The sequence below is a fragment of the Ovis canadensis genome, chromosome 16 (genome assembly GCF_042477335.2).
Source record: "Ovis canadensis isolate MfBH-ARS-UI-01 breed Bighorn chromosome 16, ARS-UI_OviCan_v2, whole genome shotgun sequence".
Taxonomy (NCBI): Eukaryota; Metazoa; Chordata; class Mammalia; order Artiodactyla; family Bovidae; genus Ovis; species Ovis canadensis.
Window position 1 is genome coordinate 37,284,717 of NC_091260.1, and position 12,910 is coordinate 37,297,626.

At 43.1% G+C, this 12,910-nt stretch overlaps 1 protein-coding gene across 2 annotated transcripts in view; it reads left to right on the forward strand.

Moving 5' to 3' along the window:
• LOC138422011 (chondroitin sulfate proteoglycan 4-like) overlaps window positions 1-12,910 on the forward strand; it is a 73,215-nt gene that overhangs the window by 13,130 nt on the left and 47,175 nt on the right. For both annotated transcript variants that reach the window (XM_069556551.1, XM_069556552.1), the window contains exons 3-5: window positions 40-3,606; window positions 5,241-5,711; window positions 10,428-10,604. In XM_069556551.1, coding sequence (XP_069412652.1) covers window positions 40-3,606; window positions 5,241-5,711; window positions 10,428-10,604 — 4,215 coding nt within the window. The remainder of the gene's footprint in view (window positions 1-39; window positions 3,607-5,240; window positions 5,712-10,427; window positions 10,605-12,910) is intronic.

The following is a 12,910-nucleotide window of genomic DNA, read 5'->3' on the forward strand; positions in this document are numbered from 1 at the left end:
TGAGATGAGATTGCTTAATTATGATTCTTGGTCTTTCAGGTGAGAGTGAATTTGGGGACAGGTGAACCAGTGCTTCTTTCTGAGCAAAGACTTCGTGTGGATGACCTGGCTTGGCATTTAGTGGAAATGTACTGTGTTAAGGATCATGTCTCTCTCGTTATTGACAAACACTATGAGATGACTGGCCGGATCACTGGTGGGATGCACAATTTGCACTTTCAGCATGGAATCTACATCGCGGGCCACGATGGACTTGATGTCTCATATCTTGATGGACAGCTCCCCAATTTCCGTGGCTGTATGGAGGATGTGGTGTTTAACCAGAGGGAGATCCTTTCCTCTCTTAGATCTTACCCTGGTTTTAAGAAAGTTTATGAGGTGTCACTAGGATGCAGTGATGAATTTTTTGCAGGAGAGGATGAAGCCATCAATTTCTTTAGCTCCAGATCCTATGTCACCTTCCCAGAGTGGAAGGTCCAACGGGATGGGCTGTTGGAATTTGCTTTGCAGACTGGAACTCAACAAGCCTTGCTTTTATTTCAGTCAGGTAGGGAAGGAGATTTTGTCGCTTTGGAAATAGTTAAAGGTCTTTTGAAGGCTCATGTAGGAAGGAATAGGAGTGATACTCAGCTCTCTTCTTTCAGCTCAGTTAGTGACGACCAGTGGCACGATATTCAACTCAGATTCACTGAAAGATACTTGGACCTGATGGTGGATGAACAAAGAGTAAGGACAAACCTGCCTTTGCAGAGCAAACTGTTTGTATCTGCAGGCCCTCTCTTCGTGGGAGGTCTTGATAGACACAAGCGAGAAGAAGTTAGGAGGTTAGGACTTGCCTCTGTGTCTGGGAAATCTGCTGGAGGAATCTCTTTTAAAGGGTGCTTAAGAGGCTTGGAAGCCAACTCAGAAAAGAAAGCATTAAAGGATGCCTTTGTTTCCAAAGATATATCTGCTGGGTGTAAAACGAAGGGCAGTGATAATGAAAACCCTTTTGCAACAACCTTGGAGAAACTGCTGCTGGCAGAAGTTCCCGTTTCCACTGCCGACTCTGAGGCGGGCAAGCCTAGTCTTCAAGATGTGAGTAGCTATTTCTTGGTCCTGAATAACTTGGAGGTCCAAGAAGGTGGGCAAGCCTTACTGGAACAAAGGCATCTGAAGGTGGATATGGAGCTGAAGGATTTGGGTATCCATCAGTCTCAGATACTCTTTAAAATAAAGGAGATGCCTGTTTATGGGTTCCTTCGATTAGATGTTTCCCCCGAGCAAGGACCGGAAAAAGTTTTCACTCTGCTGGATTTGGAGCAAGGGAACGTTTGGTATGTCCATGACGGTTCAGAAGAACCTAGGGATTATTTCACATTTTCAGTCTCTTCCAACAGCAAGAGGGAAGTGCCACTGCATCTGCAAGGACATGTTTCTTATGTGTTTAACATTGTTGTCATTCCAGTAAATGATCCCCCAAACCTTAAGCTCCCTGAAGGAAACTTGCTTCTCGTGTTTGAGAATTCTAAGAAACGACTAACTCCAAATATCATACACGTTTCAGACCCAGACACAGATTCCTTGAGTCTTAGTGTCTCAGTGCTTGGCAACTTCAATTCAGATGCTGGGTTTTTAGAAAACATCAATGATCCCGGGAGAGCCATTAGTGGTTTCTCATATGGGGATTTAAGAGATGGCAATATTTTCTATGTACACAGGGGCCATCCAAACTCCCGGATCCTTCTGAGAGCAAATGATGGAGAGCTGGTTAGCAGTACAGTGGTGTTGCGGGTCATGGCTATTCCTTGGGACTTGGCAGTGGCCAATCGGACTGGTGTGGCCGTACAGCAGGGTGGTTCGGTTCTGATTACACAGAGCAACTTGTCAGTGGAGGTTAATGGTGAACGCCCTGAGGTGGACACCCGTTATGTTATCACTTATCCACCTCGCTTTGGCCAAATTCAGCAGCAAGGGCCAGGTGGCGAGTGGAAACAAATCAGTACTTTTTCTCAGCGTTCTGTTGATCGGAGTCAGATCCGGTACTGTACTACATTCAAAGATTTGCAACTAGAAAATGTTACTGATCACTTTAAATTTAAAGTTGACATAGAAGGAAAAAGCAGCGAAGAGCTGGTGTTTCCTATTACGATACAGTGGCTAAAGTTTACCCTTCTGAAAAATGTTGCCCTTGAGATCAGTAAAACAAACAGGCATATATTGAATTCTGATCACTTACAGGCCGTGACAGAGGGGGTGGAAGTAGCTGAGAGGGAACTGCATTTTAAGTTACTGAGCCCCCCTAAGAAAGGAAAATTGTTACTTGGCACAGAAGTTCTACAGACAAACTCAGTCTTCAGCCAACAAAACATTACAGATGGAAAGATAAGTTATGAACCACAGGAGAGGCCCAGGAAACATTCACAAGATATTTTCAGGTTCTTGATGGTTGCAAAACACATAGAATCAAAAGATTATACTTTCAGAATCAACTTTAAAGCAGAGAGGAGGCACATTATTGTAACGAACAGAGGATTACTTGTAAAAGAGGGAGAAGGGAAATTAATCACAAAGTCGGAATTATTTGCTCAAACCTTAGACAATCGGACTTTCCAATATACAGTCACCAAGAGTCCGCAACACGGAAAGCTGAAACTGATCCGCTTTTCAGATTTTCCTGGAAATCAGGACATTACTGCCTTCACGGATCAAGACATCCTGGGTGAGGAGCTGATATATGAGCACGATGACTCTGAGACCCAGAGTGACGAATTCCTCCTCGTGGCCTCCACTGCAGGACCAGACCAAGAGGGAGCGTTCAGGGATCTTGACACGGAGCATCTGTCTACAGAAATCAAAGTCACCATTTCTGTGGAGTTAAAGAATGACGAGAAACCAGTGCGCGTGGTGGATAAGGTCTTTCAGGTTGTGCGGAACGGCCAGCGCTTGTTGACCCTCTCAGATCTCTGCTACCATGACCCTGACTCAGATTTTGACGACGGGCAGTTGCTCTACATCCGGCGGGGCATCCCGAACGGGGACTTGTTGCAAGCCAGTGACCCGACGCAGAAACTCTACCAGTTCAGGCAAGAGGACCTGCGGGAAGGACGCGTGCTCTTCAGGCACCGGGGCGCAGACTCGGCCCGCTTTGTGTTGTTCGTGACGGATGGTGTCCACTACACATCAACCCTCCTTGAGGTCAGCGTGTCAGACCCCTACGTCTGTGTAGTCAACAACACGGGGCTGCTCGTACAGAGAGGAAAAGACAGCAGCCTCACAACAGCCAACCTCAGTGTCACCACAAACCAAGATGTCAGAACAGACCACGAGGTCGAATTCCATATTGTACAGCCCCCAAAGCACGGCAGAGTGCTGGTCAGCAGCTCAGCGCCTGGCTCATTTTCCATGCATGACTTGAAGCAAGGGCATGTGATTTATAGGCATGATGGCAGTGGCAGCTTCGATATGTTCAACCTAACAGTGCGAGTTAAAGATATACATTTATATGTGGGAGTCTACGTGCAGGTGGACTCAGAAAGCCACCAACATCACACGCGAATTCTGCACAGCAAGACCCTTATGGTTGAAGAAGGAAAACCAGTAAAACTGAGTAGAGGAAGGCTTCAGGTAAGTGCTGGTCCCAGCTCCTAGCATTCTCCCCCTGTGGAACCATAGGGACAAATGATCTCTTTGTTTGCTCCTGAGAGCTATTTTTGTGCTGATTTCTCTCCTGGTATTTGGAATGACTTTTTAAAAATGCAGATGCCTTTGAGAAGAAAAGCCAGACGGGTCCATGATTTTGATACTGCTAATTGTTCTATTGGAAATGGAATATAATGAATCCTAAGTTCCCTTCATTTTAAAGTTGTGTGCATATGATCACACAAGTATGCATATATGTTTATAATGTAGAATAACCTGCGAAGGAGGAGGGAATGTATATATTATAGTCAATAAAGAGGTCATTACTTTTTTCATTTCTCATGGCAACACCGCCAATATTTCATTTGATCTGAGTTACATTTGTAATGTGGTGAAGCAGGGTATAAACGTGTAATTTAACAGACATAAAAAGGATTCCTAAAACAGACGAGGATACTATATTACACAGTTTTATTTCTTTAGCTCTGAATGTGGCCTTGTGTAGTTTCTTGAAACTGATGGATAAATTGGCCCAGACCTGGGGAATGCCAAGGGTGAGACTTCACACCAGAAGCCGCCTGGTTTCCTGAGACTCCGACTTGAGAGCCTCTAGCAGCACAGCCCTGCTGATCAGAGTTAGGGGAGAATGAGTAATCTGTGCAGGGTATGTAAACTGATTTATGACAGTTGGCCACAAATGCAAGCTATTCTGAATCTACCCTCAGGACTGCAAACGAGTTTGCCTGCTTGCTAAATACAGCCAATAACATTAAGTAAAAATGAATTTGGACTTCTCTGGTGGGTCAGTGGTAAAGAATCTGCCTGCAGTATAGGAGACCTGGGTTCGATCCCTGGGTCGAGAAGATCCCCTGGAGGAGGGCATGGTAACCCACGCCAATATTCTTACCTGGAGAATCCCGTGGACAGAGGAGCCTGGCGGCTACAGTCCACGGGGTTGCAAAGAGTTGGACATGATTGAGCAACTGAACAGTAGCAGCAGCAGAAATGAATTCAAGTCAGAGCAATTTACTGAATAATGAGTTTTGACCAAGAGAATATGGAGCCCACCAGCTTTTTTCTCCATTATTTTTCAGGATCTTAGAGAATTTGTTTCACCACAAGGGGGTGTACATAGACTCTAAATCTATGGACTCTAAATCTGTCACAGAAAGTTTTGAGATGAATTTTGCTGAATCAGTAAATTAAATGTATATTTAAAATGCTGAGCTAGTTTAAAAACAGACTTTCCTTTAAAGTCTTGCAATTTTAGTACTTTATCTGCTACTTCTTCTACTATCTTTTGTTCCTTCTCTAGATACCATTTTATTTCTTTCAGCTCTATTTTCTGAGTCCTAGGTTTCTTGCCACTGTGAACGATGTCTTGATAATACATTAGTAACTGTTCAAATGTTGCTTTGTCTTTGTGATCAGGACTGAAATTCGAAATATTAGCATGGTTACCAGAACAGACCCAGGCTTAAACTGTGTCTTAACCTGGATTGTAACTTAAGCCATTTGTGAACATTAATAGAAAATAATTTGGTTCATCAAGGGTCTTGACTCTTCCGTAGATTAATGTTTTTCTTTTTGTGTCTCTGTGTTGTTAATGTGCACTCAAGGCTGTGCACGAAGACCCTGTTCCTTCAGAGGCAGTGTTCATTGTTAGAACTCCGCCAGTGCATGGATACCTTCGAAGGACTTTCCCGGAGGAGGGTAGCGTGAGTACAGAGGAGAAGTTCCCTTTGATGTTTACGCAGCAGGATGTTGATGATGGTTACATCCATTATGTACAGACAATGCCTGACCAACAACAGGACCGTTTTATACTGGATGTTATGAGTGGCTTCCAAGCTGTGAGCAGACTTGAAATCCTGGTGGATATTGTCCCTAAACGTATTCCTCTGGCAGTACAAAATTTCACAGTCCAGGAAGGTGGCTCCAAGGCACTTCCAGAAGACTATTTCAGAATTCCAAGCAAGCATTTTGAGGGACTTGACTGTGAATTTGTTCTACTCAAACCACCCAAACATGGTTATGTTGAAAATTCTCATTTCCCAAGAGTAAAGCTGATGAAATTTACCAGGAAACAGGTAATAACTCTCAATTAATATATTTGGATTTGGATATGTTGGATAAGAAAAAACCTGGCTATTTATCACTTGGATTCACAGACTTTGGGAAGGGATGGGGCCTTAGAAGATATCTGGTCCAACCTCCCAGCAGATAGAGAAGCCCTTCCGTGACGACTCCATAGAGAGATCATCTAGTCATTGCTTAAATATCCTCAGTGAGTTATTAGAGTGTTATTACTGTGGTAGTTTGCTTTCTTACCATGAATAAAAGAATGATTTCCATACTTAAAAAAAAAATTGCAAAGTATCCTTCAGATCCCCATTATTCCCTTTATAAGCTCCTAGGAACACACTGTCTTCAGGATGGAAACCATGAGCAGCTATCTAGCATCTTTGGATATCTTTGTCCAGTTAGCTAAGAACGCGTGTTGCTGCTTCATTTTGCTTCTAAGGATTTCACCTCATCAAGTGACTTGAATCCATTTACTAAAAACTTACTCTGTTCAAGTTACTGTGTAAGGTTTCCATGATAAGTAGACTTATTTTTTTGCCTTCAAGAATTGCTGTGGGGGAGTTAGGCACATGAGCTTTAATACAAGCTGTACTCTTCTTGTCTTTCATGTAGCACTTCAACAATGATACTGTGGGTGTGCAGAACGGTCACATTTGACTCTAATTGAAGGTTTCTCAGAGGGAATAAAGTTTAAGCTAGACTTTTAGGATAGAGAGAAAGCTGGGAGATAATAGAGGTGGAGAGAGAAAGCAAAGAAATGCAAGCAAAAGGGGACTATATGGCAATGACGAGAAGGCATTGAAGTGAATGGTGTTCTGGGGGCCAAGGAATAGTTCATGAGGCTCCCAGATGGACAGAGTGTGCTGGAGGGTGCTTAGGGGCCAGCTTTGGAGATCCCTGAGGCACATGTCAAGAGGGTTAGACTCAATCAGGTGGTATTCAGAGCCATGGGGGAAGTGGAGAGTGCTGAGGGTGGAAAAGACCTTGGAGCTCAGTGCCTCTCAACTGGGGACCTAGGGGAGGTGATTCTTCACTGACTCCATGCAGCCATCTCTTAATCATAGCTTCCCTCCCAAAGGCTGGACAAACCACCTAAGATAACCACCTGCTCTCATGTGAACGGAATTTTAATTCTATTCACCCCATGTACTCTGGGTGAGAGACTGAGCTCTAAATTTTGGTTCTGTCTTAACCAATTCATTATCATCTGTGCTTTGTATTATGAGAAGTGTATATTTAAGCATGGTTGGTTGAAATAGGCATCAAGTGTGTGTGTCTATCCATGTTGCTGTGTAGCCTTGTTCATAGTCAATATTGTATGTTCCTGATCTTCAGGTGACCCTGTTGGCTTAAAAAATAGTCACAATCTAAAAGCTGAGAGTTGTGTTTTATTTGGTGGAAATTTTTAGGACTTCAAGCCCAGGAGACAGCATCTCAAGTGACCCTGAGAGAATTGCTCCAAGGAGGTGGGGGGAGGAATCAGGTTATATAGAAGTTTGCAACAAAGCGCAGGTAGTCTGAACATCAAAAGATTATTGTTAATGAAGTAAATCAGATTAACCAAGCTAAAGAATTTAGCGCTTTTCTATTTACGGGACAATGAAAGAGCCTGGGCTCACTTGAATCATTCCTTTCACATACACCTCAGCTATCTGGAGCCAGTATCCTGCTTTCATATCCTGAGTTGCTCAGAGCTCACTGTAGGGAGTGGCTACAGCCTAATGGCTGCCAGGTTGTGGGCATTCTTCTCCTTCCTGAGTGCCCGAAAGGCTCAGGAATTCACATTTAGAGAGCCAGAACATCACTGTGACATCCTTTGTTTACTGTTGTGACAGGAAATCCTCCATTTCTCAAGACCTTTACATTTTCCCTTCTTTTATGCGTTCTGAGGTCTCCAGGGTTTGAGACATGGTCATTTTCACTTAGGGTGACACCTCACAACTCGTGGCTATCACCTTCAGTGACTCAGAGAAGGAGAGGTCTTGGCCATTTTTGCCCTTCATTCATTCAGTGACTAATTTTTGAGTGTCCGTTATGTGTCAGGTATGCTAGTTCTAAGTATTGAGTGTAAAGCAGTGAATTAACCCGGCAACAAACCCTGCCCTTATGCATCTTTTTTCCTGGTGGGGAAAGAAAGAGGCAGAGAGAGAGAATAAATAAAATAAATAAGTGAATTTCTAGAAATAAAGTAGTTGAATGAAGATTAGTGCTATGGAGAAAAATAGAACAGGAAAGAGAGAGAGGAAGTGCTGGGAACATCAGTGGTGTTTGTGTGTCTGTCTGTGCTGATGCTCAGCTTCAAATACAGTGGTTGGGGGCCCAAGGCAGCCTTGAGCAGACACCTGGAGGACGTGACGGATAGTGAGCTTGGTGGATATGGAGGAAGAGCATTCAGGCAGAGGGAAGAGCAAGCAAACAGTTCTGTGAGGGGAGCAGGAGGAGCTCAATGTGTGGAGCTTCACACAAGGGTGGGGGGCCATAGGTGAGATTTAGGGAGGTCCAGTATGGGAGGGCTTTTGACTTCACCTTTGACCCCTAGTGAGGTTCAGAACAATGGGGGAGGGGGAATGTGAACCGTTGTTAGTTTTCTGTGTGCTCAGTCATGTCCAATTCTTTGTGACCCCATGGACTGTAGCTCGCCAGGCTCCTCTGTCCACAGAATTTTCCAGGCAAGAATACTGGAATGGGTTGCCATTTCCTACTCCAGAGGATTTCCGACCGAGGGGTCAAAACAGGGGTCACGTCTCTTACGTCTCCTGCAGTGGCAGGTGGATTATTTACTACTGAGCCACCTGGAAAGCCTACTGTGAACAGAAGGGGGGAACTTAATATTCCCTGAACATGACTGGTGACAGGACCAAACGCTTTTTAATCTTTTAAGATTTTCTACAAGTGTATTAAGTACCTGAAGGTCAGCAGATGTCTTTCTAGCATTAGAACTAGGAATAGATACATTCCCACCAAACCCTCCTTGCCTTTAGATTAATACCTACTATCTGGCATTTTGGGCTTCAGCTGGTAAAGAGCCCACCTGCCAATGCAGGAGATGTAAGAGCTGCGAGTTTGATCTCTGGGTTGGGAAGATCCCCTGGAGGAGAGCATGACAACCCGTTGCAGTATTCTTGCCTGGAGAATCTCCATGGACAGAGGAACCTTCAGGCTACAGTCCAAGGGGTCACAAAGAGTTGGACACGACTGAGGTGACTTAGCACATGCATGTGCACATTGGCATTTTACATGGTAATTTGAGAGAGTACCACTCCATTGAGAAAATGATGTATTTCTGTAGGAAGGATACAGAGAAGGTGATGTCTATTTAAATGCTATCTTCCTAAAGCATGTTAGGTTAGAATTTCTCCTGCCCTCTGATCAGTGCCATCTTCTACTTTTTTTTTTTTAATAGCTTTAAACAGTATGTTCCAGGAATATGTAGTTAGGCCTATGGTCTGGAATTCTCTTCCCACGGAACTCCAAAGAAACTTTCATGCACCTGTGTTCAAGTGACTACAACTTTCCCTTGAGACGGTTCGTGAACTTTTCAACTCTTGTCAGAGACACCTCTGAGAGATCAAAAGTCTTTGCTCAAAGGAAGTGCGCCATAGAACTGGACAAAGTTGAACTGTTAAGAATGTTGGCTGTATTTTATCAAAACAAACACAACCCCAGAGACTTTTTGGAAGTTCAACTACTCCTGTTGGGCTTTGGAAGTTCTCTGCTGTTGTATTTTGGGGTCACAGGTTCACTGAAGCTAAGTTCCCTTCTAGCTTTAAAATTCTCCTGGTGTCTGGTTTTGATCCGTACTTCCATCAGAGCCTTAAAGACATGAAAGGCATTCTGATTAAATCTGTGGCTATCACAAATCCAAGAGGAATAACTGATTCATTGGACAACTGTTTCAGAATGAAAATTAGAAAGATGAAATCAACCAGGGGTAAAAGTAAACATTTGCATTTTGGTTATTACAGTGAAAGAAATCTGGCTTGATAAAATAATTTATTTACAATATATTTCATTATACTCTGTCCTCAGGAGCTTTTTGGTAGCTGTTAAGAGATGCACCAAAAAATGATTGCATTCTGCTGGAGGAGGAGGCAGCAGGTGTAACCTCACATACAAAGAGCAGTTAAGGAAATAATGCATACACAGCTCAAAAAAGAGAAGTTTGGGTAAACTTAAAGAGTCTGAGCAGGCATGCATGCACACAATAGTCGCACTGGACCATGTATCCCCAAAGAGCAGAAATCCAACCAGTGGATGGAAAGTTCAGAGCCTGAGCCCAGTATTCTGAATTGTCCAACGTTTTGAATTGTCTACAACTTCAAAAATTAGTCTGTCTGAATATACCAGCAGAGTCTGAATTTTAATGGGTGATCTGTTGGAAGAAAGGGAAGACTATGTCACCTACAACACATTTTAGGGTTTGAAATAGCCTTTGAACTCAGGCCTTGTGATAACCAGTCCAGCATTTTCTTTATTACCCCATGTTGCTCAGTCACTCTGTTCATCCTTAAACTTACTTTTGGGATACTGCCCTGCTTCATCAAAATTATGCCATCCATCAGAATTTGCGCTCTGATTGTCAGAATCAAATTTTATGGGATGAAAACATGCTTCTGTGTTTTAAAGAGATATAAAATATCAGGATTTCTCTTAGAGCATTTTTGTCATAGTTTTAAATTACATAACCAGTAGTTTGGTGATTTTTTTTTTGTTGGTTACAGATAGAAAATGAATTGATTTCCTATGTGCATGATGGTAGTGAAGCACTTCTTGACAGTTTCATCATCTTTGCAAATAGCTCAGAGCTTGGAAAACAGAGTTTGCCCCAAACTCTTTTTGTGACTGTTGAATCAGTAAACGATGAGGCTCCAGTAATAACAGCCAATAAAATCCTCCAGGTGAGTGCTCCATGCTTTTGAATTTATCATAATAATACAGGGCTACCTGCTTGATTTTCTTTTGTATTATTTTTGATGTTAATAAGATATATGACTATGTATGTATAGTTGACATATTCCAGCTGGTTTTAAATAAATGTTAGTCATACCAAGACATTAGATTTTGGCTTGTGCTATTCTAAACCAGTCATCTAAAATGTTATTTTCCAAGTGACAAAGGATCTAGTCCACCAAACTACAACTTGGTGCAACATACCCATGATATCCAGCTGGTAGTTGACACAAAGAGAAAAAGGATCTTTGGAGAGTGGTGTCCTGGCAGGTGACAGAGAGGGGCAGGAAGAAAGCAAGGAGAACAACAAAGAAATAAGGAACAAGAAGCCTTTGACCTTGATTTATAAGACACTCCAGCACCAGCTGGATGATTATGCTGGCATACCCAGGAACCCACCAGGGGCTAATCTAAATAGAAAATTTTGCATTGTTAAAAATCACTGGAGTTTTTATGTTTTTATTTGCTCACAATAATTGGATCTGGGAATAGGCTTTGTAGTGCTTTTAATTCTATTACAGCTTGTTCGTTATGCAGCCTCTACATTTTAAGTGAAAAATTGATGATGGTGTTTTTAAATCTTTGGAACCCATTCCTTTATCTTTTAGTTGACTTCCCAGTCATTGCCCAGGTACCTGGGGATAGTGTATTCCAACCGGTCAACCGTGTGGGCCTCCCACTCTGTTTTCAGCTTCCTTTCTCCCTCTCTCCAGACTTATTTTAGTACCTGTTGACCCAGTCTCAGCAAAATGATCTGAGAAGTAGGCTGTGGGCTAGTGTGGTGAACTGTAGGAGTCGATCATTATTAAACACAGTTATAAAAGTTTACATTTATTACTGAGTAGAGTACTGTCCATCTTCCATGCTGGTGTCATTTTCACAGCCTTACAAAAGAACTGCTGTGATTAATACCCTTGTTATAGATGGGAGTGCTGAGGCTCTGAGCAGTCTCAAGGGAAGGTGTGGACTTGAAGCCGAGCGTGCCCAAGCCTGACTGTCTCACCACTGTGCTCTGCCACTTCCCCTCTTACCCATGACTGACTCAAGCTCTCCCAGTGTGTCTTTGTGATCAAGGGCTGTCTTACTAGTGAAGAAAAATCTCCAGAGCTTTTCTTCCTCTTGCTCCTACTAAAGTGGACTTACAGGAATAGGTCTGAAGCAGGCATATTGACACCCCCGTGTGCTCAGGAGCCTCGGCAGAGGATCTGAGCACTTTGCTGAGTGATGCTGAACTGAGGGGTGAGAAAGATCTAGGGGAGGGACCGGGGCTCTAGAAAGAGAAGAGCTAGAGTTGCCTGAGAGAGAGAGGAGGACCAAGGAATTAGGTAGTGAACTCTCAGGCTTCCTTATGGAAAGGAACTGAAGCCCCGCTGTGGGCTTGCTGTTCAGTTCTGAGGTACCATCAATTGTAAGAGGCACCATCAACTTAATAATAGCTTTACTATATTTAAATGTACTTGTCAATTTAAGATGTTCAGAACATTAGATTGTGAGGAGAAAAAAAGTGTACCCTAGACTTGGTCTTAAAATTAGGAAAATATAGTCTGCCGGGAACCTTGCTTGCTCAAGTAGTCTGCCCAGACCTCTTGCCCCATCCCTGAATCCAGTGTTTTTCTCAATAATAATAAAAAAAATAATAATAGTAGCTGGGAGCAGGGCCCATTGCCTTTACTCCTGCCTGTCCCCCTCGATAGCCTGGATCCAGGCCAGGAAAGATGCAACTTCCCAGTTTTGAGTTGTGTAGTCATTTGACACTGGCTCTTTCTGAACTTATTTTTTATTTATCTAGTAAGAAACTCATTTCTGCCATGAAAGTTCTGGATTAAAGTTAGGAGACCAGAGTTAAAAGCTTGTAAACTGCCCAATTTAAGCAAAATTTCCCTGGGCCTCAGCTGAGCTTTCAAAGAATTGATGCTTTCAAACTGTGGTGCTGGAGAAGACTCTTGAAAGTCCCTTGGACAGCAAGGAGATCAAACCAGTCAACCCTAAAGGAAATCAACCCTGAATATTCATCGGAAGGACTGCTGCTGAAATTCCAATACTTTGGCCACCTGATGTGAAGAGCCAACTCATTGGAAAAGACCCTGATGCTGGGAAAGATAGAAGGCAAAAGGAGAAGGGGTCAGCAGAGAATGAGATGGTTAGATAGCATCACCAACTCAATGGACATGAATTTAAGCAAACTCTGGGAAATAGAGGACAGAGGAGCCTGGTGTGCTGCAGTCCATGGTGTTGCAGAGAGTTGGACACAACT